This window comes from Equus quagga, chromosome 21, assembly GCF_021613505.1.
Source record: "Equus quagga isolate Etosha38 chromosome 21, UCLA_HA_Equagga_1.0, whole genome shotgun sequence".
Taxonomy (NCBI): Eukaryota; Metazoa; Chordata; class Mammalia; order Perissodactyla; family Equidae; genus Equus; species Equus quagga.
Window position 1 is genome coordinate 2,697,032 of NC_060287.1, and position 27,284 is coordinate 2,724,315.

General features: G+C 39.0%; 1 protein-coding gene across 1 annotated transcript; it reads right to left on the reverse strand.

Annotated features, from left to right (window-relative positions):
- Positions 1–26,359, reverse strand: CHMP2B (charged multivesicular body protein 2B). Its single transcript, XM_046648177.1, has 6 exons — positions 25,938–26,359; positions 13,036–13,127; positions 8,118–8,312; positions 4,547–4,649; positions 1,894–2,000; positions 1–1,702 (listed from the first exon to the last, which is right to left on the reverse strand). Exons 1-6 carry the CDS (start codon positions 25,969–25,971, stop codon positions 1,592–1,594), a joined length of 642 nt encoding a protein of 213 aa, XP_046504133.1. The 5' UTR covers positions 25,972–26,359; the 3' UTR covers positions 1–1,591.
- Between the last annotated feature and the right edge of the window lie 925 nt (positions 26,360–27,284).

A 27,284-nucleotide genomic window follows, 5' to 3' on the forward strand; every position in this document is an offset into this window, starting at 1 on the left:
TAACAGCAATAACTCTTTATTGAATTTTTTTAACAAAATAATTTTTAAAACCAAAAGCCCCCACATGTAAACAAGAAAGTAAACAAAGTTAGCTGGCATTATTATGTACATCCAAGAATCAAAACAAGTTCTGGGTTAACATTCCATAATCCAGTAAAATGTTTTGACCCATCAATGTCCAGGGTAACTGTGTTTAGGAGTATCAGTAATGGAACCTCATCTTTGAACATTATAAAATGGTTTATGGATTACAAACTATATAGTTTAACTTCTCCTTCCCACCAATCCATTTGTCACATGTACATGTGGATTTACACTGAAATGGATTTGCATTGTCAATATTAGTCCAAAATGCCCACCATCCTAAATTAACCCGGTTACACCTATCTGATCTCCTCTGGAGTGTTTATGCTGGGATGTCCTAGAACCCATATATTACAGCATCATTTTTCAAAACTAACCTAACTCTAAATCCTATCTCTAACTAATCTGCCACTTCGTTTCTTCTCACTTTCTATACATACATTAAATACCATAGCAACTTTACCTTAAAAAATACTAACACATTAATACACATTTAAGCAGTAATTTCTGACACAGTTGATTTTCATTTACCAAAAAAAATGCTAACTTTTATTTTAAAACTTAGGTCTCAAGTATTGTTATGGTAGTGTTACTCAGTTGAGAATGATGGCTTCAATTTAGAGTGTTCAATGTGCACATTAACACAGCTCAAAATTAAATGGAGATTAAAATTATAGCACATATAGAGAAATTCCCTTAGTTCTTAGAAGAAAGACCAAAATATATTGTTTTATTACTATCAAATGTTATCAATTCAGTGTTTTTACTAATTATATCCAACTTACTCTTATAAGCTTTACAAAAGAGAGCCTGGATAATTTTTGTCAGAGCACTCAATTTTAGTTTAAAATTTAATTCTTTTCTGTCAGTTAAAATAATTCAAAGATGTGGACAATATGCTTGTGCTGTTTAAGGCAGGTGCCAAGTACATTTTGGAAGGAAATAAACTTACCAGCTAGAATGTTCCCCCAAAGGAAAAAAAAAGAAGAAAAGCTGGTGACAGTTTTCATGTTAAGACAGATGTTTAAGTAGCACTCTTCCTCAAGATCATTTAAAATTAATTTGGCAGCTGAACCACCTATGGTCATAACACATATCGCTTACAAAGGACAAGCAACAGATACAGAATTAATGATACACTTTTAATATTTTTACAAGTCTCTTTAAGTTGGTGCCTAGCGGCTTTAACAAGATTTTGTATTCACTGTAAAAAGATTTAGAACATAAACTACACGAAGTAATGAATATAATTTCTCTATGCCATGCAGAAAAGAAGTCAACCTTTACACATCATCACTCCTAAATAATTCTAATTAACATCCAAACTGTTCTCATTTTTGGATCATTGTCATTCTTTGGCAAAAGATTCAAAATAGCCATGGGTTAGGAAACGACTGTCTATTCATGGTCTTCATTTTTACAAAATAAATGTGTTTTGTCAAAGGAATTTGCACTGTGCCTGGTTTATACTAAATTATACGTAAGCAAAATACTGTGGCTCTTTTGACTAATCTACTCCTAAAGCTTTGAGCTGCCGTTCAATCTCTTCATCGGAGATTGTGGCCTTCGACGTCGAGGCGGACGGTAGGCTTCGGGCAGCTGATGGAGCTTTGGCCATCTACAGTACAGAGAGGGGAAGAGAAAAATGTGCACTATTAAACATTTGGCCTAGGACATAAAAGATGAGCTGCAAAGAGGTTTCCTTTACCTTTCAAAAAATATAAAAACACGCACCTCACAATAAAGGACAACTTAAAGTGACAAAAGTGGTAGAAACTATTTTCAACTGAGCAAAGAAGACGTTTATACCTTTCCAGAGATTTCAATTCCAATTTCATCGAGAACTTGATTCACAATATCTTGGCTTTCTTCCTCCTCATCAGAACCATCGAAGATGTCATCAAGTGTGTCATTGACTTGGGGCACAGGGAGAAACACAGCAGTTACTCTCAAACAGACTTCAGGTCACATCTGCATTTTTAGCAGGCAGCCCGACTACGTGTACACATTTTGCACATGACACAAGGGTAAACTCAGGTGAACCAACAAACTACAAGTCACTCAAATGTCAGTGAAGTTCAATGTCAAACACATTTTTGAGGCACTAAATCTGGAATAATTTTCATTTCAACACAAATTATCCTATAATAAAACAAGTCAGCTCTAGATTTTTAGAAAATTCTCTCTTTAATAAACAAGAACTCTATGATATTCACAGCTCCAGGCTTCAAGTTTTTAAATAGGCTTCCACAAACTGCATCCATGGAGCTGGTGGCTGTAAAGCAGAGCCTGGAAGAACGTACAGAATCAACACCCTGGACGCGGCTGGGAGACAACTTATCCTTTGTGCACTGTATTGCAGCTTCCTTACTTTACACTCAAGATGCAGGGAAAACATTCTAACAAAGTCTAGGGTTCAATATTTTACTAAACTTGTCCCAAGAATGATGTCCAATTTAACCCTGCAATGATTATTACTGCTACAGCCCTCCCCCCCCCCCCCCCCCCCTCCTTCTTCCCAAAATGTGTAGAGAAAGCCTTCTGGATACAAGGCAGCATTTTTGGAGCTGTGGGAGGAATTTCTGAAGGCCTGGAATTGTGTCTTATTTGTCTTTGAAACTAAGTGCTTGGCCCACAGTAGCAAGAGAACTGATGGATACATGGAGACGATGAAGACCTTAGGTAGTTTACAATTAAGTAGAGAAGAAAAAAATTAACAGATTGTGGTAAATGAAAAGATAAATGATTATAAAGCTTCACAGGGAAGAGATTACATCCAACATGTGAGGTAGCCCTTGAAGGACGCACAGGATTTGACCAAACAGAGGCAGAAGGAAGAGAATGAGCAAAGACATGGTGAAAGGCAACAGGGCCACATACAAGGAAGACTAAGTTCTGTGTGGTCATTATTTAAGGTGTGTGGATGGAAAATGGCTGGGAGGGAAAGCATTAGGCAGGTGGCCTGTGATCATTCTCCTGATTGCTGGGGGACGCCCCCAAAGCAAGAAAGACAGGTAACTCACTCTGATCTCCTCATAAGCACGCTACTAATCGTGCTCCTGATAAACAGATCAATATTTGCCAGCGAAAGAGTCCTAGTCTATGGGATGCTCTCAGCAGGATGTCCTTGGTTTAGGACTGCCATAGCAAACGAACCTACAATCTATGCGTTTATGAGCCATGACTCCCTAGAAAATGTTACCTTAGGTAGATGTAGAAATCTACATCTGAGGTAGAAATTTAAGGTGTTTCATAACCTAAAGGCCCCCTTCCACATGAGAGGATGAGCAAATCTCATTGGACACATTGTCTATTAATCTGGATCAAAGAGCTGTTTCTGATAAGGGAAGAAAAGTTTGGGGGAGTCATTTGGGATGTCCCAGCCCTCTCTCTGTTTTGCATGTACATCTTAACTGCTTGTAGCTTTGACATTATTAATAAAACTTGGTCTCTGGTTTGTATGAGCATGATTTGACAATGTGATTTTTTGTGTGAGCTTGATAGTATAAAATAAATATAGAAAAGACAAGAGCTTAAGAACAAAAAAATGGAATAGCATCTCTGAAGAAATAAAGTGAATGTTGAGCCTTCGATTAGAGTCTCATTCTGCCATTTGGCACCTACACAACTTCTGGGGAAAGAAAACAGATGTTAGTTCAGGGACGATCTTCCTCAAGCAGAAAGAGGAAGATTGGCAAGAGATGTCAGCTCAGGGACAATTTTCCTCACCAAAAAAAAAACAAACTTCAGAGAACATTTTAGGTCATGAGTACATGCTTATGTTATACTATTATGCTTTTTAAAAGCAGCATGAGGCTCAAAATTGTACATGTAATACGATCTAACTATTTTAAGATAAGGGAAAATAGAGGAAAGAAACATACAACATTAACAGTAATTATACCTGAGTGGTGTGATGATAGATTTTTTTAATATGCTTTGTTCCTTTCTATTCTCCATATTCCACCACAGCATGCAATCAGTTTACACTCAAAAAGAAGAAAACTAAATATTAAATAACTTTGGGAGGGAAAAACAAACAAGAATGAAAGAGCTCCACTATGTCTCTACCTCCAATACAAAGAGATCTTCCACAGAACAAAAGAATCAACACAACTCTGAAACTGCCTAATCCATCCCAGCAAGACTCATTGTACTCACAAGCTGGTGTGGGTCCACTACTCAATAAAGTACAACTGCTGGGGCCAACAGGGCAGAGAAATACAGCATAATATATTTTACATTTTTCCTCCAATTAAACATAAATAGAATTTTAAATACATTGCCAGTTTAAAAACACACTGGAGTTACAATATAGACTCTCTGTCTAGAAGGCTGACATACCATTTCTTTTTTCAACATTTGTGCTTTCACGGATGAGGATATGAGGTTGCTGGTAAATAAACTTGGCTAATTCAAAGATGAGAAAGTTGTAAATATCATTACAAGCTACTAAACTTACTCATTTCCTCAGTCATCTCCATTTTCATGTTCTCCTTCTGGAAATTCTGCATTGTCTGTAACGTCTTTTGCGGGTCCACCTTCTTGTTAACTGCCTGCATTGTCTTGAAACATATGAAAGATTCATGTTAGCTAGAGACTACGCGAGTTTTACTATGGCATCAGTCCAAAGGGAGCATATCAAATAGAGACGGGCTTTTAAAGACATACATCCTGCCATAAGCAAACTAAGAGTGCTAAGTATTCTGGGAGGAAAAGACATACTCGTTTGGAAACCATCTGCTTAACATCTATATAATAAAGACCTGTGTGAAAAACCTCATCTGAACAGTAGGCAAAAAATTATGCAATAAAAAACAGTGCCAACATAAAACCCACTGCTATTCAAATGGAAAAACTACATCTGCCTATTATGTGGCAAAACTGTCTAAATTAAAAGGAATTTTAATTTAATTTTTACAAAATTTTTCATTAAACATTTAATGTCTAAACTAAAAAGGATACCCTAGCATACACACTTACAAAAACGTGAAAAGAATTGTCTTACATTTTATATTCACAACTTATTTCATTATAAGAGATTAATGCTATCTAGTATGGCCAAAACATTTTATATATATAAAATAAATATATGTATTATAAAAGTTCAGTAGTAAAAGACACTATACAATATAAAACATATGGGTTTCAAAGCTATGAAGCAAACACAGTCTTTTCTCAGATAACCCGTATGCAATGCTGTAACCAGTCTTTTCAGTATGACACTACACTCCCCCCAATCCCCACGAGCTCACACATACCTCTCTCTCCAGTGGATTTCCATTGCCCTTAGCATTAAAAGCCAAATTCCATAATTGGCCCATGAGACCAAACATCAACTGAACTCTGCTTAACAAGCTGGTCTCATTTTGCACCACTGCACTCTAGCCACACTGCCCTTTCATTTCCTTCAATGTGCCATGCTTTCTCCGGTACCAGGACCTTTGCATATGCTGGCCCTCACCTGTAATGCTCTTCTCCATTTGCTTTCACTATCAGCACTTCAGATTTCAGTTTATATAACACTTTCTTAGGGAAGCGGAGTCCCTGACACTCCAGATTAGATCAGGTACCCCTATTATTATTGTCCTACTCACTATAGATGAAATTTCGTATTTATTGGTGTAAATTATATCACTTTACTTGCAACTTATATTATTACTGTAAATAAGGCTAACAACAATGATGATGACAATGATAATAAAAGAACAGTTAGTGCCTCCATAACCTCACTGCATGTCAGACACTGTTCTAAGCACTTTATATATAATAAAGTTAAATGACATTTAAATCTGACCAATCTTCATGTGGTAGATACTACCATTTTCCCTATATTACAAATGGAGAATGAAGGCACAGAAACATGAAATAACTTGTCAAAGGTCACACAGCTACTAAGTGGAGTGAGATGTGAACCCAAGTGGTCTGGCTCCAGAACTTACTTTCCTAATCAGTGCAGACCACTCCCTCTCAAACGGGCTGCTTTTTAAATAGACTATAATCTACTACAGGTTAAGCCCTTGCCTGGTTTTGCTTTCCACTTCATCCCCATCACTTATAGTTCCTACCTTTAGGATCTAAACAAATATTTGCTGAATTAACACAGTTCTAAGAAATTTAAGTGAAAATTCCAATTCAGCTATCTCTATATGGAGGACCACATTAGGCCTTTTCCTAGCCGACAACTTGCAGAAAACTGCAAAATGAGTAGTCTCCTCTCTCAGCAGAACTGAAAGGTTATCCAACCCAGGTGTGTGATCAAAACACAAGATCTTTTCCCCAAATTAGATAAAGGTTTATTTCTGTCCATATATAAAACAAAAAAGGAAAACAAAAGGTTTTTCCCTTAACTATGTATTTTCCACTCAGATCCATTAAGGCTAAGCTAACTGACAGAATAAAACTTATATTGAAACTGTCTCTGTTTTTTTAAAGAACATAACATGTCACTCTTCTTACTGTACCTAAGATGGACAAATTCTATTTTCCCGTGACCTATGGTCTAAGAAACAAGTAGAACTGCTCTCACTGTTTTGGACTCCCTCTCCGTGAATCTGCCCACTCCCTGGCTTATCTGCACCCTCCATCAGCTCCTGCAGTGCTCCCGCAGTGCTCCTGCAGTGCTCCTGCTCATTCGGGCTCAGGCGCAGAGCAGCCAAGAGTTCATGTCACCCCACGTACACATGTCCAGCTGAGATCAAGCGAGGCCACACTCTGCCTTCTTGCCTCGGCTCCCATACTGTAAACAAGCGTCCTTCCCACGGTCTATTTAGTGCCACGTTTTTGTGCCTTTATTGGTGATTTTGCTAGTGAAAACGGCCCCGGAGCATGGCACTAAAGTGTTGTCTAGTGTCCTGAGTGCAAGAAGGCTGTGATGCGCTCATGAAGAAAACACACCTGTTAGATGAGCTCTGCTCAGGCAGAAGTCACAGTCTGCTGACCATGAGTTCAATGTTAACACATCACCGGCATATATTAAATACGGAGTCTTTCAACAGAAATGCACATAAAACAAAGTTAGGGACAGATCAGTCAACAAATGTTGTGAGCAGAGGCTCAGAGGAACCTAAGCCCGACCCTGCATCTCCCCTGGGAGCAATGGTTCGATATTCACTGACAGCATTCTCAACTTGACAGAACATTAACTACTGCAAACAACCAGAACTGACCGTATACACCATCTTCCTAAAATAAACCTTGTACTTTCTCTGCTCTGTGGCTTTGTTTCCTTTTGCTCTTCACGTTCACACTCCTCTTTCCCTATGTTTAACACTTAGTGATATTTTTAACACGTAGGTCTTCTGCCAAGTCTCTCAGATCATTCTACTCGAAGATCCGTGCAGTTCACCAAGGCTCGCACAGCCTCACGTGTGTGGGGAGCTTCCCTTTCAGACATATCTTAAGCTACCCCCCGCCCAAGGAAATTATACGAACTACGAGAGGAGAGCCTTCGTCTCAAACTGCTTACAGCTCATGGTACTTCATATACATCAAGGAGCTCATTTGATATTAAAAGATCAAAAGACTTAGAGTTTTTTAAACTCTATAGTAAAAACATTTAATTCTTATATAAAGACTAAGCGAAACATAGTTCCTAATAAAATTAACTGATGAATTCTTCTCACAGTATTCATGTGTCCTTCTGATATATATATGAAAATGAATCAAAAGGAAATAATTACTCAAAAGTAATCAAAACTTAGAGCTTAATGAAATACGAAGCTCAAAAATCTTCTGAAAGTTTAAGGAAAAAAGCAAACACTGTTTTAGCTCAAATTAAATAATTCAGATGCTACATGTGACCCTGGAACAATCAAAATGTCCTAAAACAATAAATTTTATATTAAAAGAAATCAATAAAGAATCTAGAAGTAGTTATCTGAATTATCTAGTAGTATAACTCATTTTACTAAATATTACACAGATTCTGTATCACCTATATTTAGGAGGTGCTTTTAAATCCACCTTGAACACTGACATTTGAACATCTTAGATAAAATTATAAATCCAGGGAAATCAAGGCTCCCACTTACTTTTGCTGTAGTAGACATTGCTCCGGCCATCTTCATCTGGGAATTCATCACTTTTGTTTGTGTGGACATAGAAGTGACTTTTGAACTTACAGCAAAAGTTCTTGTTTTCTGTTTCCGTAGATGTACAAGCTGTTTGGCTAAAACTCTGCAAGCTTCTTTATTACCAATCTTGGCCATTTTCTTAATTTCTAATTCCTAAGAAAGGAAATAAAAACAGGGAAATAAAATCATTGAGAGGTAGTCCTCAATAACTTATTTCAGAGGAACGGATCGAACATACCTAGTAAATCCTTTCTCCCGATCACGATAGAGGAAGAGTGTGACATAAAGTCAGAGAGAAAAACGGTAACTGGAGAGGGCAATTTCTCCCACGTGTACACAGGAAAGAGAGAACCAGGAACTTTATCCACAAATACAAAGCAAATCTACAAAACAGCACTCACATAAAGCCCGGAAGAAAATAAAAAAACTCGACCCAAAAGTAGGTAGAAAGAAGGGAAAAACAAAGAGTTGGTGGGACATAAAAATGGAGCACAGAGGTGGATTTAAAGCTAATAATCTGGGCAATCATATTAGGTGAAAAGGTCCACTTTATACCTCAATGAAAGGCAGGCAGTCAGACTGGAGAAGAACATAAACTCAAGAAACTATTCTATCTCCAGAAACGAAGCTAAGCAAAAGGACAGAAAATATATTCTGCATAAATACTTATTAAAATCTGGAAAGCTGGAGTGGCTACATTAACATCAGATTAAAAAACTTGAGAACAGAAATATTATCAGAAATAAACAGGGGCATTTCATAATAATAAAGGCATCAATACACGAAGATGCTGAAACAATCCTGAATGTGTATGCACCTGGTAACAGTGCATCAAAACATACGAATCACAACAGAGAGAACTCAAAGGAAAAACAGATAAATTCACAATTAGCATGAGTGCTATCAACTCCTCTCTCAAGTATACTGCTATAATTGTTAGAACAAGTAGACACGAAATCTATGACACAGATTGACAAAAAACATAATCACCAACTTGACCTAACCAACACTTATAAAAAAACTCCATCACTAACAGCAGAATACTCATTCTTTACAAGTGCATACCAAAAAATAACCAAAAAACACACCAAAATATACCATATTCTGTATCAGAAAACAAGGCTCAATAAATTTAAGACGACTGAAATTATACAAAGCATGTTCTCTAATCACAACGAAATTAAACTAGAAATCAGTAAAGGAAGGAAAATCACGACTAAACAGAAATTAAACAACATAGTTCTAAATAAGTCATGGGTTAAAGAAAAAAAATTCCCAGGAGAAATCAGATAATATTTGGAACTTAATAAAATGAAAAGGTAACATATCAAAATGTGTGGGCTGCAGTTAAAACAGTTCTTAGAGGGAAATTTATAGCATTAAAGCTTGTATTTAAAAAATGAGCATCTCATAAGCTTCAAATAAAGTAGAAAAAAGAAAAGCAAATAAAACCCAAAGTAAACAAAAGGAAGAAAATAATACAAACAAGAAATCTATAAAGTAGGAAAGAAAAAACAATACAAAAAGTTAATGAAATCAAAAGCTGGTTTTTTACAAGAGATTGATCAAACTGATAAACCATCAGCCAGACAGATGAGGGAAAAAACCCAGACAGACAGACAGATAGAACACACAAACTAAAAATACTGAGAATGCCAAGTGTGGCATCATTTCATATCCTAAAGGTTTTTAAAGAAGAATAAGGGAATATTATGAACAATAACAGGTCATTATATTTTAAAACTTAGTAGAAATGGAAAAATTACTTGGCAGATGCTAACCACCAAAGCTCACTCAACAAGGCAGATAACCTGATCCATTTACATGCATTTTTTTTAGTGAACTTGTAGTTTAAAAACCTATCCACAAAGAAAACTTCACTCCCAATGGCTTTACAGATGAATCCTATGAAAAGAAATACATAAACCCATCCAGTAAAGGAAAGAGTAAGGGACACTTGCCAAATCATGCTTTAAGGTCAGCATTACTTGACATTAAAACCAAATAAAGACCCCACACAAAAAGATAACTACAAATCAATATCTTTCACGAACAGAGATGCAAATATTCTTAACAAAATTTCAGCATATTAAAACAAAAATATAAAAAAAAAAATACATCATTACCAACAGAGTGTATCCCAGGAGCAAAAGCTTGATTCAACTTTGGAAAATCAATGTAATTTACTACATTAACAGACTAAAGAAGAAAAGCTACATGATCATCTTAATAGATGCAAAAATAAATATTTGACAAAATTTATTCCTGATAAAAACTCTTAGAAAACTAGATAAAAAGGAACTTCCTCAACCTGAGAAAGGGCATCTACAAAAAGCTACAGTTAATATCATACTTAACAGTAAAAGACTGAATCTTTTCCCCAAAGATCAGTAAAAAGATGAAGATGTCTGCTATCACCACTTCTATTTAACATTAGATGTTCTAGCCAGTGAAATAAGGTAAGAAAAAGAAAAAAAAGGCATCAAGATTGGAAAGAAAGATGAAAAGTTTTATTTATTCACAGATGACATGAATGTCGATGTAGAAATCTAACAGAATCTACAAAAAGGCTACTAGAATAAGTGAGTTTAAGAAGATTACAGGATTCAAGATCAATATACAAAAATGCAATATATTTCTATATACCAGCAAGAAAAATATCAGAAGTCAAATTTGTTTTTAAAATATCATCTAGCATCAAAACATAAAATAGTCAGGGATAAATGTGACCAAAAAAAAAGTGCAGGACCTGTATACGATTACAAGAATAAACACTGCTGAGAAAAAATTAAAGATCTAAATAAATGGAGACATACAGTGTGTTCATGGATTGTCAGACTTAATATTAAGATGTCAATTCTTCCCAAATTGGTTTAGATAGTCAATGTCATCACAATCAAAATCTGATCCTTTTTGTAAAAATTGACAAGTTTATTATAAAGTTCATAAAGAAATGCAGAGTACCTAAAATAGCCAAAACAACTTTGAAAAAAGGAAGTACAAGGTTGAAGGGTTAGCACCATATAACTTTAAGACTTACGATAAAGTTATGGTAATAAAAACAGTGTGGTAATGGCTTAAGAACAGTCATATAGTCCAAAGGAAGAGCTGGGGGAAAATGTCACCAACAAATGATGTTGGAACAACTGAATTTCCATATGTAGAAAGTGAACCTCTATCTCCAATTGGCAATACAGTGAAATAATTCAATATCATTCACAGTCCTAAATGTGAGAACTAAAACTATAATATTTCTAGAAGAAAAAATAAGAGAAGATATTAGTGACTTTGGGTTAGGTAAGGATTTCTTAGATATGACACTAAGAGTACTAATCATAGAAGAAAATCATAAATTACACTTGATCAAAGTAAAACTCTATTCCAAAGACACTACCAGGAAAATAAAAGACAAAACCAAGAACTGGAGAGAATATTTGCAAAACATACATTTAGTAAAGTACTTGTATCTAAAATATATAAAGAACTCTTAGAAATAAATAAAAAGAAAATAACGATGAAAAATGAGTAAAATATTTCAATAGACACTGGCAAAGCAGATATCTAAGTGGCAAAGAGGCACATGAAAAGATGCTGAATGATTTAGCAATTAGGAAAACACAATTTTAAAATGACAATCTACTACACACCCACTAGAACGGCTAAAAGGTTTAAAAAGACTGTCAACTCCGAATATTGGTCAGGATGTGGAACAACTTTACTTTCATATATAGCTGGTGAGAAAAGAAAACTAACAGCCACTTGGCAAAATTGTTTAGCAGTTTCATATACAGTTAAAAACACATTCACCCTTTGACCTAGAAATCCCACTTCTGGGAATATAACCAAGAGAAATGAAAACAGATGTTTACACAAGGACTTCAATTGAATGTTTATAGCAACTTTATTCAAAATAGCCAAAACCTAGAAATAGCCCAAATGTCCAATGGCTGGTAAATAAACAAACTGTGGAACATCCATACGATGGAGTAATATTCATTAATAAAAAGGAATTAATACTGATACACGTAACAACACTGACTAATCTCTAATTGTGATGAATGAAAGTACCCCTATAAAAAGAGTTCATATTACGAGATTCCATTTATATAAAATTCTAGAAAATGTAAACTAATCTACAGTGACAGACCAGTGTTTGCCTAACTGGGGAGGGGGGATTATGAAGGGAATAAGGAAACCTTTCCAGATGATGGGTGTGCTCATTACCACGACTGCAGAAACGGTTTCTCGACTGTAAAGTAGTAATGTGGCAGGCTATCCCACCTAGGTTTGTGAGCTTATACGTACGTCAAAATCTATCAAACTGTATACTTTAAATATGTACAGTTTATTGCATATCAATTATACCTCAATCACGCTTTTCTTCAAAAGACTGTAGGCAACATACATTTAAAAACAGAGCATAAAAATATTTAAAGATGAGCAAGATAGTCTATTAAAAAAAGCACATTCATATCACAGACACAACTGTTAAAATATCAAGTAAGCCAACTACGAGTTAACATCATTATGTTCTGGAACTCAGCCTTGTTTTCCAGGACTATTTCACCTTTGTTGTTAACTGAGAAGAAGGTGGCTCTGCTTTGAACAATATTTCTTTCTAGGCATTCATCACTTCCAGAAACTGAAGGATAATCTGATTTTATAACCAGCAGAATACACAGAATCCTGATAAAGTCGGCAGAATGACACAATAAACAAAGGTAAGCAGGAAATGCAGAAAGCGTTAAATGCCATGTCCTAGTAAAGTAAATCACTTACCACCTGCCATGTGTCTTTTTCCCAGTTAGTTAATTATTCCAACATTAATTTCCAAATCTGTACGAAAAGTTAAACTGAAATGTAATGTTCTACTTACCAGCTGTTTTTCCTGTTTCTCTAAAGCTGCTCGATCTCTGATTATAGCTCTCTGTGTCCCTCGTAACTCTCGATTCTGCTCCTTTATTACATCTAAGAGAACCACAAAAGAAACCTAAATGTATGGATTGTAAAATTTTCTTCAATATCATTTAAAATATTGGACTCAGAAACCTCAACAGAAGAAAACCCCCTACATTTACCAGAAGTTAACATTTTTTCTTTCAATTCAATATACTAAAAAATTAATCAAACATTAAAACTTGGATTATAAATATTGATTATATAAAGAATTACAGAAGATGAGAGCAAATATGCCATAGTCTGAGGTTTAGCCAAAAGTATATAAATCACAATAAAATATTCCCTTAGAGAATTGATAGTATACAATGTTTTATGTGGCACATATATATGTCTCTCACACACACACACACACACACACACACACACACACCCCCCTCTTCATCTCTCCTTACTCCAGTATTATGTGAAATTCCGGGAAGGAAGACAGATCATGTGTTCATTCAATCTTTTTTTCCCTCTACTAAGCCATCATAGCAGAATGAAGCAGCAGACCTCCCAGTGAAGCAGATGTGGGTTTGAATCCCACCTCGGCCACTGGATCATTATCTGATGGTATCTTGGAAGAGTTACTTAACACTCTAACCTCAGGTTTCTTCTTCATAAAATAGGGTTGTTGTGAAGGAGTAAATACCCTCCACAATGCCCTGATATCCTGTTAAATGTCCACTCTATCCTAATATCTAATTTATCTCAATTCATTTGGATCCATCAGTCCTACCTTTTGAAGAGTTAAAGTATTAGTCTAGGTCTGATGGACTGTAAGTTGGGTTAGTTGTCACTAAATAATGATTTCTTCAAAACATCACAGACATGGAGGCCGGCCTGGTAGTGCAGCGGTTAAGCTTGCACGTTCCGCTTCGGCACTGCAGGGTTTGCTGGTTCAGATCCTGGGTGTGGACCTACACACCACTTGTCAAGCCATGCTGTGGCAGGCGTCCCACATATAAAGTACAGGAAGATGGGCACAGATGTTAGCTCAGGGCTAATCTTCCTCAAAATAAAAAAATCACAGACATGAATGGTAATTCTTGCCAAAACTGATCTCTCATTGTCAAGTGCTTTATATCTGACACAAATGAGTGCTTTACATACATTATACAATATAATTTTCATAATAATGTTATGGAGTGGATTTTTCAATTATTTTACATATAAGAAAATAGAGTGCCGGGAAGTTTCAGTAACTTGCCCAAGGTCACAAGGTAGTAAGCAGTAATGCCAGATTTAGATCCAAGCATTCTGTCTCCTGAATCTTAAGCATTTCGCTAGATTATTATTTTTTTTTACTAAGGGATGATTTAAAAAAACAGCAGCAACAGAAAGAATAATCTCTTCACCAAATGGCACTGGGACAAGGGGACATCCACATAAAAAGAAGGAAACTGGACCCCTACCTCACACTGCATTATAAAAATTAACTCAAAACAGATTAATGACCCAAATATAAGAGCTAAAATCATAAAATTTTTAGAAGACCACATAAGTAAATCTGCATGACCTGGGATTTAGCAATAAATTCTTAGATATGACACTAAAAGCAAGAGCAACTAAAGAGAAGAATAGATAAATTGGACCGTGAAAATTAACAACTGTGCATCAAAGGACATTATCAAGTGAAAAGAAGACAACCTACAGAATGGGAGAAAATATATGCAAATTATATATATGATAAGAGTCTAGTATCCAAAACATATAAAGAACTCTTAAAACTCAAAAACAGAAACATGTAACCCAATTAAAAAATGGGTGAAGGACTTGAACAGACATTTCTCCCAAGAAAATACAGTCATGTGCTACATAACGACATTTTGGTCAATGACAGACTGCACATACAATGGTGGTCCCACAAGATTAGCACCATATAGTCTAGGTGTGTAGCAGGCTATACCATGCAGATCTGTGCAAATACACTCTATGATGTTTGCACTTTAATGAAATTGCCTAACATCGCGTTTCTCAAAACGTAGCCCTATTGTTAATCCACACATGACTGCATATAAATGGCTGATAAACACATGGAAAAGATACTCAACATAGTCATTAGGGAAAGGAGATATCACTTCACATCCACCAGAATGGCTACAATCAAAAACAAAAAAGGAAAACAAGTGTCAATGAGAATGTGGAGATTGGTACCCTGTATATTGCTGGCAGTAATGTAAATCGTTTCAGTCGCTGTGGATAACAGTGTGGTGGTTCCTCAAAAAGTTAAACATAAAATTACCATGTGACCCAGCAATTCCACTCCTAGGTCTACACCCAAAAGGACTAAAACATACTCAAACAAATACATCTACACAAAAGTTCATAGCAGCACTATTTACAATAGCCAAAAGGTAGAAACCACCCAAATGTCTATGAACAAACATAAACAAATTGTGATATATACATATAATGGAAAGAAATGAAATACTGAGACATACTACAACATAGATAAACCTCAAAAATATTATGCTAAGTGAAAGAAGCCAGACACACGGTCACATTTTATGATTACATTCATATGAAATATCCAGAATAGGTAAATCCGTTAAGACAGAAAGCTGACTGGCAGTTGGCAGGGGTGGAGGAGTGGGGGAGGGAACGGTGAGTCACTGCTTAATGGGTACAGGGTTTTACTTTGAGGTGATGAAAATGTTTGCATCTAGACATGTTGGTTATACACCATTGTGAATGTAGTAACGCCACAGAACTGTTCACTTTAAAATGGTTAATGTTATGTGAAATTTCACCTCAATTAAAACAACAAAGCCAGTATCCATTACCCGTTTAGTGATAGAGCACCACAACTTTATACATTTCTGTGTATAATGTAAATTTACTCAGAATAAAAATAACTAATTATACTGAGAAACAGGCGCTATACTAAGTGTTATACAACAACTCCAAAAGGTAAATAATATTATCTCATTTTTTTCAGAGGAAGGAACTGATATTTGGCAAAGTAATCTGCCCAAGAGGAAAATAGTGCTAGGATTCATATCTAGGTGGACTGATTCCAAGGCCTCTGATTTTAACTATTACATTATGCTCTAAAGCTTTTCAGGCAAACAAGAAAAAAGGGGAAGGAGATGTTCCATAGACAAATATATCTGGGAAATGTAGAAGTTGAAAAAATTAAACATTTCTTTGCTTCAAGGCTTCTAAGAACATTTAATATATGAATATGCACTGTCAACCCTTAAGGGGAGAATATATCATGGATTATTTCCCAAGGATCCCTTTTAAGAAATCTCCATTAACATTTTCTAGATACTAATGTTTCCTGGGGCACTGATTGGGATCCTATTAGTCTGCCAGGGCTGCCATAACAAATACCACAGACTGGGGCTTAAACCACAGAAATGCCTGTTCTCACAGTTGTGGAGCCTAGAACTCCAAGACTTAGGTGTTGGCAGGGTTGACTTCTCCCGGGTCTCTCTCATTGCCTTGCAGACCGCCACCTTCTTGCTGTGTCCTCACATGGCCTTTGCTCTCTGTGTGCACATCCCTGGTGTCTCTTCTTCTTACAAGGACACCAGTCCTACCGGATTAGGGCCACGCTCTCATGACCTCATTTAACCTCAACCACCTCTTTAAAGACCCTATCTCCAATTACAGCCACATTAGGGGGCAGGGCTTTAACACATGAATTTGGGGGGAACTCAATTCAGTCCACAACACATGGTATCTTTCCTGACATCTACAGACGGACACTAAACAAACAGCAGAGCTTTCATTACCCTACCTTTCAAAGCAATCATCACCCTCTTCATCATCTATCCTCAAACACTTCCAATTTTTTTCTTTTGGACTAAGTTTCGTGTCTTGCCAAAGCCAATGGATTGGTGTGAAAACATTCACCACTTACCTACTATTTCAATAGAAAATATGTTCTAAATTTAAAACTAAGAAATTACAAATGAACTTTTGGAGTATAAACCCTTTATGTACTAAAAACACCCTAACTCAACTAGCATAAAATGAAGTCGTTTTCAGACAGCGATGAAGGTCCTCTAAAGCTGCAAGAGCACTGAGCTGAAGGAGAAGCCACCACATGGGTAAGACAAACTGTGGCCAGATAACTGACACAGGTGCACAGCAACTGCTGAAGGCCTTGACTCACAAGATCTGGAATTCTATCAATGTACATCTTTCCTTACTAAGGTGGTACAATGAAAAATACGTATTGGGTCTTTGTCCTGAGTCCCCGGCACAGAGCTCCTAAAAGCCTTGGAATTTCCTGAGTGGCAGAAGTGTCTTTTGATTCAGGGAGGGGAACCTCTAGATGGCTTCAGGATGGGGCTGGTTCCCAGAAGGACCAAACACTTAGAGGGAGCGAGACCAAATGACTAGAAGGTGGGAACTTTCAGCTTCATCCCTGGACCTCAGAGGAGGGTAGGGAGGCTGGAGACTGGGTGATAACAACTCTTGACAAAGAGATCAGGAGAGCTGCCAGGCGGGTGGCCACCCAGAGGCTGGGAAGGCGGTGTTCCCAGAGCGGGCCAGGGAGCTCTGTGCCACGCACCCCAATACCTTGCTTTCATTTGGCTCTTCCTGAGCTGTATCCTCAAAATAAACTGGTAATAGTAAGGCATTTTCCTGAGTTCTAAGAGTTGTTCGACAAATTATCAAACCTGAGGAGGAAGTTGTGGGGACCCCAGAATGTACAGCTTGTCTGTTAGAAGTCCTGGTGACAACCTGGGACTGGTGACTGGCATCTGAAGTGAGGACAGTCCTGTGGCACTGGGCCCTTCACCTGCAAGGTCTGCGCTAACTCCACACAGTTATCGTTAGGACGACGGAATTGCTGGAGACATCCAGGTGGTACCGGAGAATCAGAGCAGAAAGCAGATACAGTGGTCTTTGTTGAAAAACAAGTAGTAGGACATGAAATTTTAACAAAACAAAATTTAATCAAAATAGTTTTATTTCACTTTTCTTAATTTCATGTAATTATATGTACCATGTCACTGTATATTAGAGAAGGAAAAATAAAGAAAATTAACTACTGCATATTCCACAGCCTCATAATTGTTAATAGACCTATTAATATTTAAACAGTTCTAAGCTATAAACTGAGAGTATCTATTGTTACATACTAAAACACAGTCATAACACTTTAAAACATATTATGCTAAGTAGGAAAAGATAGTAAAATATTTTTTCATATGAGATGATAGGCATATCCCATAAAACAAACAAATTACTCTTCAATTTTTTTTAAACAATTCCCATACTAAACCCACATTTAATGATTTGGTCTTCCAGGTAATTCAGAACAAATAACATGAGAATGGTTCTGAGAGACTTTTAATGTTTTAAGGCCAAGTTTATTTTCCATTATATTTATTTCTTAGTAGGTCTGATTTCTTCCCAAGATTATAAACTCTTTAAGAGCAAGGAATACATGTATTTTATTTATCTATTTGGTATTTCCAGCTTACTTTATGCCAACAACTATCCCAATATAGTACATTTAGCAGTGATCTATAGGAGTACAAACATATACACTGAAATGTAAAAGGATATACTTATGGGCATAATTAACACACTTCTTTAAAAGTATAATAAAATCTATTGGTTATAAAAAAAGATGGTTGATAATTTAACAGTAAAATCTGAACTGATAAATATCTTTCTACAATGGAAAAACGGAGCCTTAAAATAATCAGATATTTCCCTTGTAATTTTCTGCTTTCCCCTGTTTCTTATTCTGAATTAAGACAATGACAGAAATATGTACAGGGTATTGCTCACATTTACGAGAGGTCGAGCGCTTGGCTCCTGTCCATCTTCTGTTTCCCTTCCACCCTCTGCTTCATTCTCTAGGCAAAAAAGGCATGCCCTGAACTTTTATACTCCAGCATTTCATCTACCTTCTGGGGTCATTGTGAAGCACTTCCTAATAGGTGGTAACAGAAACTTTCGAACTGTGAAAATGTCAAAGGTACTTTGATGTGCCTACAGCATGCTCTCTCTGTTACCCTCCAGTGAGGTAAAAGGGTCTGGAGGCTGCCCCACCCACCTCTCCTCACCCATACTCAGCACAACATTTGAGAGAAGAGAAGGCCTGCTCCCCCCTGGGCATTAAAAGCCTGTCTCAAGCCTCTTAGGCTCTTCTTACTGAACAAAATCACACCTGCGTGCATAACAGTGATCCGATCACAGATTTATTTATTCATTTTTTATTTTTTTTAAAGATTTCATTTTTTTCCTTTTTCTCCCCAAAGGCCCCAGGTACATAGTTTTGTATTCTTCGTTGTGGGTCCCTCTAGTTGTGGCATGTGGGATGCAGCTTCAGCGTGGCTTGACAAGCAGTGCCATGTCCGCGCCCAGGATTCGAACCAACGAAACAACGGGCCGCCTGCAGCGGAGCGCACGAACTTAGCGACTTGGCCACGGGGCCAGCCCCCGATCACAGATTTAAATTTGGGACTTAAGAAGATACAGACAGGGACTGGCCCAGTGGTGCAGCAGTTAAGTGCACATGTTCCACTTCGGCAGCCTGGGGTTCACCGGTTTGGATCCCAGGTGTGGACATGGCACCGCGTGGCAAGCCATGCTGTGGCAGGCATCCCACACAAAAAGTACAGGAAGACGGGCACGATCTTAGCCCAGGGCCAGTCTTCCTCAGCGAAAAGAGGAGGATTGGCAGCAGATGTTAGCTCAGGGCTAATCTTCCCCCCAAAAATAAATAAGGCACTGGTCGAGTGGGATAAGAACCGGTATTAGATAAAGCCTAATCATGACTGTGAAGAGAAGAGCCCCGCCTGTGGGTTCGGCTAAAGCAGGGGGGTGGAGCTCACCCAGGAAGAATAAAGCAGAAAGAGGTCACAGCTGTGTGAGGAGGCGCCATCTTCTTGGGTAGATCAGGAGAAAAAACTGCTACAAACTCAAAGGTTAAGGGGTAAGAAGGAAACATTAAAGGTGAATACCTAGAAAATGCTGGCTCTGGGAACCAAATTTACTCAGGGTCAGAAGGCAAACGACAAGGAGGAGGAATGAGAATTTGCTAAGTAAAGCACATCTGTTTCTCAGGCTTTGGAAATGGTCTATCAGAAATCAGGGAGGGACAGGATCAGCTTGATTAACCAGTTTTGATACATGGTAAGGAAAACATTAAAACAAAAACAAACAAGAAAGAACAGAAAGTGAAAGAGAAAGGGGAGTGAAGGATCACGCTGACATTTTTACGCAACATGTGGCTCAGGCAGCCAAGGACCAAGGCAAGAACTAGGATGAAGCCGAAACCCTCACCAGGATTTGCCTGGAAGGAACAGGCAGCATACTAAAGAGCAAACAGGAGCCCTATGGTAGCACAAAAGGAAGTAAAAAGGAATGCTTTTTTATCCCTACCAGTACAGCCTCAAAAAATCACTCAAGCCCTCAGGAATTCATTGAAATGAATTCATTATTATTAAAGTATCAGTGTTTTCAAGAGCTGAAGGAAAGTTTGGGGATGGGCCACCTGTCAGCAGATTCTTGGTTCTTACTTGTTCCTCAAAGATACAGGCTTTGGTGCCATCATCAGTAACACCTTCAGTTCAGAAAACCGTCAAGACTTTCACAGCTTAGATAAGCAAGGGAGTGAGACAGAAAGCTCCTCTGAAGGACAGACTCACAGACACACAGACAGGAAAGTAGGAAATGGCAGCATGAAAGGAAATACCAATCTCTGGTGTCATGCTAGGGATGGAGAAATGCAGGGGGAAGAAATTTTCCTACAGAGATATCTGTCCTAAAAGTATAGAGAACCTTTGCTCAGAAAAACACTCAGAAGAGAGCAATGAGCTCCTGAACCCCACATTCAATGATTTTTCTTTGGTGTGCTAAGAATGAAGGGGCCAAAGAGAAAGTAACATTTGAGTTTGTAACTATTCAGAATCCTAAGCACTAAGAGAACACACGGCATCCTAGGAAAGATCCGGGTACTGTAGGCAGCACCAGGAGAATGTTGTACTTTATTCAGAAAAAAGCAAAAATGTTTCTGGAGGGGATTTGGTTTATATAGATGGTGGATTTTAATCCCTCTTAAGATAATGGAAATGTAGCATCACAACTTACCTCTCAACAGGAGATTTAACCCAATTTAGTCAAAACCTCACAGATTCTGAACTCTGGACAATTAAGCATACATGGATACTACACCAATGAAGCAAAACTCAAGAAGCTTTGTTCCTCTTCGGTCAGCAGCATTCCTCAAGTTATCTCTAAACTTGTACTAAGATTCAAGGTGGGTGGTGATAATATGTAGACTGCAGTAAGCTCTAAATACTGGAAACACTACTTTGGGTTAGTAAATACTATTATTTTGGAATTTAGTCTCTAAATTATAAAGTACTGCAAAGATATTTCCATGTATGATGAAGACTCTGCAACTTACAAACATGGAATACAGGAAAAACTTAGAATAAGCATAATCCACCTTTGGAAGTTGTTCCAGTGAATGCAATTTAGGAAGCAGATGCTAAAAACAAACAAACAAACACAAGGAGTGAGGTATTTAACATAGTTTGAGGTGGCATCAAAGAAGAATCCTAGAGAGGTAAAAAAACTGAGATCGTTCAGGTTAGCCAGAGGAAGAGAAAAAGAGAATTCTATGCATAAGGGCATCATGAGCAAAAACACATTACAGTGAGAAAGAGTATGGTAAATACGAATGAATATGAGAACAGTGCTGCTGCACAGTAAAATGTCCAGAGACACGGCCAGAAAGAAGGACGAGGCCCAGACCCAGGAGGGCCATATGTGCCTTATTAAAGAGCCCCAACCTGATCCTATTGGTACTAGAGATTCAATAAAGGGGTTTACACTGAAGAGCAGCATAGTAAGACTTGGGTTTCAGGTCTATCAATCACACAGGCGACCATGTAGATGAACGAAAGAAAAGCAGAAAAGCGATGTAGTAAAGCACAAGACAAATGGGATCTGAACTAGAGCAACGACTTGAAGGCAAGCAGAGGAAGATCACATGTGTCAAATACTTAAGAGACAAAAGGAGCAGGACTTGGTACTGAATTGAAGGTAGAGGGCAAAAGCAAGAACTGCCAACCCTGGACGAGGAGAACTCAGGAAAGGAACTCACTCAGAGGAAATGCTGATGAATTCTGTTTGGGATCTCTTTAATGTGAGGTACCTTGGGACATTTACGTAGAGGCATTCGGCAAACTATTGAGTACACTGGTCTGAAACTCAAACAAATATATCTGGAGATACAAATGTGGGATCCATCAGCACTCAGGTTATAACTAAAATAATGAGAATTTGGCTAAGATCATGCAAGGAGAGAATGTACAGTTAGAATAGTGGGGGCCAAGATGGAACCAAGAAGAACACTAACATTTAAAGGGTAGGTTAAAAAAAAAGACAAAAAACAAAGGAAGAGACAAAGGGAGAAAGGGAGGGAGGGAGAGTGGGAGTAAGGAAAAAAGAAGAGAATAACCTGAAAGGAGAAAGAACAAGAGTGGTCAGAGGAACTTGAGGAAAATTAAGAGTGTTATATCAGGGAAGCTAAAAGAGAGTTCCAAGGAAGAAATTATTACCAGGATCAAATGCAAACACATAGGTCCCAGAGATGATCACTAAAAAACGGCCATTGGATTTGACAATCTAGAAGTCACTGATGATCTCAGCAAGACCTCATCACATGAGATGTAAAGCCAAGTGCTACAGAATGGGTGCATCCGAGAAGCAAAGTGGAGACACGAGACAGCACCACTCCTTCAAGAGGTTTAGAAGAAGAGCAAAAAGAGACTAGACAATATTTCCTAAGAAGTGCTGAGTCAAGGGAGAGTCAGGAAAAGGAGGATTGTTTCCAGTTCTGCCACCAGGAGAAAGTGAAGTTCTACCACTAAGTCAGAGAAGAGTCTGGTTCACAGACAAAAGGTTAACATTACACGGTACCCACCGAAAGTTGAGAATCTCACGTGCTTAGCGAGAACAGCAAAACTGAACCAATGCATAGGCTCTCTAATACGAAAAAAAGAACAATGATAATACCCAAAGGGAGGAGGTCCTGGCTCTGCCACTTAGTGGCTGTGTGATCTTGGGCAAGTTACTGCCTCTCAATTTCCTCATCTGTAAAGTGCCTGTAATAAGAGTACTAACCTCACAGGTTTGGGAGAATGAAACAAGATACTGCATACAAAATGCTAACACAGGGCTGGCTTAGAGTAGGACCTCAAATATACCTATACTAAGGATAACAGAAAAAAATTATACAGTGCTTAAAGAATTTCACTTTTTAAGAGGCATATTTAGTTGTGCATTTATGACAAGTCCTCATGGCATCCTGATTTACAAAAGTTCATAACTAGCTTCAATAAATAGGTCACCATTAGTGAACTTAGGGGAAAAAACACTGCGGATGAACACATTACCCTATATATATGTATACATCTTCTAAATCAGTAAAAAGAAAACCAAGTACTCAACTGCAATTTCAAATTCAAAAGAATCTTTCTCTTCTATGGCACTGAGGTACAGTTCTCATTAATTTTCTGTAACAAAGTATACACTGCAGAGACTTGTTCATCTTTGTGTCAAAAATGAATTAAACATAACTCTGAATAGTAATCAGTGCTGTAATGTTGTCTCCCTTTTTAATTTACATGTGCCGTAGTCTTTAATGATATAGTATGCAACTCTTCCAGCCAATCCAAAGAGACAAAAAGATTCAATTATTCTCCAGATCTGTAAGCAGTTACATACTTCCCTTATATATCAGAATTTCATTACTGCTGAAACAGATAAAAAGACAGCATACAGTAAAAGATCTTATGATCAATAATCAACCAGTCCAAGGATCTGTCAGAAATGCATAAAAATACATTACACTGCATAATATATAGCCTCATTACTGCTAAGAAGAATGCTGTCACCTTTTAAACAAAACACCTTCTTTTTAATAAAACAGAGTAAAAACATCAGTAAAGCTCTATGTCAAACTAATGAAAGTATAGATCTGTAACAGATGTCATTAAGTGATTTGAATTGACATGACAATTTCAGAAAACATCAGGTACCCAGTTGGGTGGTTATAATAAATGTACATGGTAGCCAAATTTACATTCAGAAATTTCATACCCAGATCTTTAAATTAGTAGCACAGTTCCTAGCAAAAGTCCTTAAAACTTTTTTTTCACAAATAAGTCTATATAGCAAAAAAAAAAAAGGTAATTTCTTGGATGAATTAACCCAACTGCAAATGAGCATACAGTTAAACGCCCTGCCTGCACATCCTCATTGTCTTTTTTTCTTATTTTGCTCTATACCTCAAGTCCAACAGTCACTAGATTGCCAAAAGCGCCAGGAAGTACAGCCATGAGAGTGTAAAACCGACAATTATGTCTCTGAAAATATCTGACAGATGATAAGCAATTTAAGCTAGATGCTTGCCTTAAACGCTAAAAATTTTTTAATTTAATTTGTAATAACACAGTAAGAAAGATGCAACCCTTTTCTTCTGTTCAGTAACTTCTATCTAAAACTGAAACCAAAAAATAAACCTTTCTTTTCCCCCAGAGTACCATGCAATAACTGAAAATCACAATATTAGCACTGAAACACTGAAAAAATAAAGTGCCACATTAAAGATTAAACGGCATTCTCAGGAAAAAACACACATAAAACCCATTTCACATAATTGCATCACATCCTAAACCAACTCGGTAGTTATTCTAGGTATTGTAAATGGCTAATAAAATCAATAAATTAAAAGAAAAATTTTTCACCCACTCAGGGTAAGCAAAAATGTGTTAGGCTGTGTGATAAATTAGCAGTAATACGACATTATGTGCTCAGGTGAAGGGGACAGCGGTAAAGATGATGTTTTTGTTATCCTCCCCAAAATAATTCTGCTGGCTCTGAGAGAGTCAACAGGAAGGAAGGAAGGAAGGAGTTGGCCAGGTCTGGACTGAAGAGCTCCCTGTGGTACCAACCACCGGCTCGCCACCACTGCTCCTCCTGCGGCTGTCAGACCCTCACAAAGAAGCGATTCTTTGGTTGAACCAGCAGCAACCTAGACTCAACATGCCATGGGAAACACGATTTTTAAATAACTTGAATGAATCCGATTCCTGGTAGTTGTCAATGAAAATATCAAGACTAATTAACCGACGTTCTATAAACAGACATTACAGGCACAGTTATAAACACCAATTTGTATATTCCTGTACATTCACTTATTTCATCTTAAGATAGCCTTGAGCTAAACAGCTGAAATAATGCAAGTATCCTAAAATGTAAACTTCTAGGCAGATAACACACCACGTCTCTTACTACAGACAGCGGAGATAATCATAAGGGAGGAAAATCCATCATGAAAACTACACGCAGGCATTTCCCTTGGGTTTCTTTTACTTTTCTACTGGACCCAGTCAAGAAGCATCTGTCTCCCTCTATAGACGGGGTGTTCCGAGGGCAGGACGCACGCAGACCCAGGCTCACCGAGACCCTCCCCACCTCCACCCAGGTTAGGGCTCGGACGCCTGGAAGCAGGGCAGCTCCGAACCGAAGGGGCAGCAGACCCGGCCCACGAAACCAACAGGGAGTTCACCCAACGACGCGCAGGGGCAGCAGCATCCTGCGTCCTGGAAATGCCCAAGATCTCGCTCAGGAAAGAAGGGGCGCGGGGGCTCGGGCGGGAGGCCTGGGCGCGCAGGTGAGGCGGCGGGGCGGGCGCGTCGGCAGCGGCGGAAGAGGGGAAGCGACGCGCGAGGGCGGTCACCTGTGGGGCCAGCGCTCCAGCCCCGCCCCCGGGCCCGCGGCAGGGTCGCGGCCGAAGCCCCGAGGACACCGGGGAGGCGCGGACTGGCCCTGGCGCGGCCTGGCACTCACCGTCCACGGTTTTCTTCTTGAAGAGGGACGCCATGGTCGGACGGCACCGGCGGCTCGGCCCGGCTCGGCCCGGCCCGCCCGCAAAGGACAGAGGGGAGAACGCGCCCTTGGAGGGCCGGGGGCGAGGCAGCGACGGGCGCGAGAGTAGGGCGAGGCCCCGCGCACGACCCGCGGAGGCGGCGGCCGCGCAGCTTACGGGAGCCGGGCGCCCGGAGCTCAGGTGACCGCCAACTAAGACACTTTTTGGAGAAGTCACTTCTGGGCGGCGCCTGCGCACCGTGCGCGCGCCTGCGCAGTGCAGCGCCTGAAGCCGGCGTGGCCGCCCGCGCTCGGCCGGGGTCGCGCTGCGGGGACGTCCCCCGGGCGGGGTCTTCTGGGGCGGGCTCCGTGCTGACTGTGACAGACCCGAGCCGCGTGTAACGCTTTCCTCCTTGCCCAGGGGAGGCTGGCAGGAGGGGTCCCCGGAGTCCTAGGACGAGCGTGGGTCCCGGAACCAGTTGATTCATGCGACCACCTGGTTGCTGTCAGTGTCGGTACTTCCCTAGGTGCAGGCGGGTCCTGCTGGGGTCCAGCCCCGGGGCTGCCCCGGAGGTCACGCCCCCTCCTGCAGGCCTTTCCTACTGGGGTCCAGCCCCGGGGCTGTCCCGGAGGTCACGCCCCTCCCGCTTGTCTGGATCCGGCACCTCCCCGGCGCCCCGCCGCGCTGCCGGGCCGGGCTGCGACCACCGCCGCGGGCCTCGGGATGGGCTTCTGGGCTCGGGGATGGCGGAGGAGGAAGGGGAGCAACTTCTTTAATGCAGCACTATTTATTCTTCTTGGCAGGAAACGTGAAAAAAAATCCACGCAGATTTGTATGCCGGTTTAAGTGTCTCCAAATCTATTTCTTTAAAATCTCAATTTCTTGTAATGGCTCAAGAAAAATGGATGGCTATACTGTGACCCTGTTAGAATGCTACATAGCTGTCTATTGGTGTTTAATGTGAAGAAAAAGCCCCGTATCATGTTAAAGGAAAAGCACAATGAATTATTTAAAGAATCCTGTGTGTAAGCATAAATATGGAAAATACAATCTTTGGATCAAGATCTTAAGTTCATCGTTTTACTTCAGTGTGTGTGTGTGTGTGTGTGTGTGTGTACGTACACACATATCTCAGTTTACATTATTTCGATATTTAGAATCTTAATTTTGCTTTGAACTTTTCCCTCCCTTATTAGTGCTTTAAGCAACACTGCCTTCTGCAGGATAAAAAGAATGGGAGGCGTTTTTTTCATAGATGTGATTTCTGATAGGAAAGACACTCCAATACTAGTGTCAATATTATCAGTCATCTCTGCCTTTAGGAATCA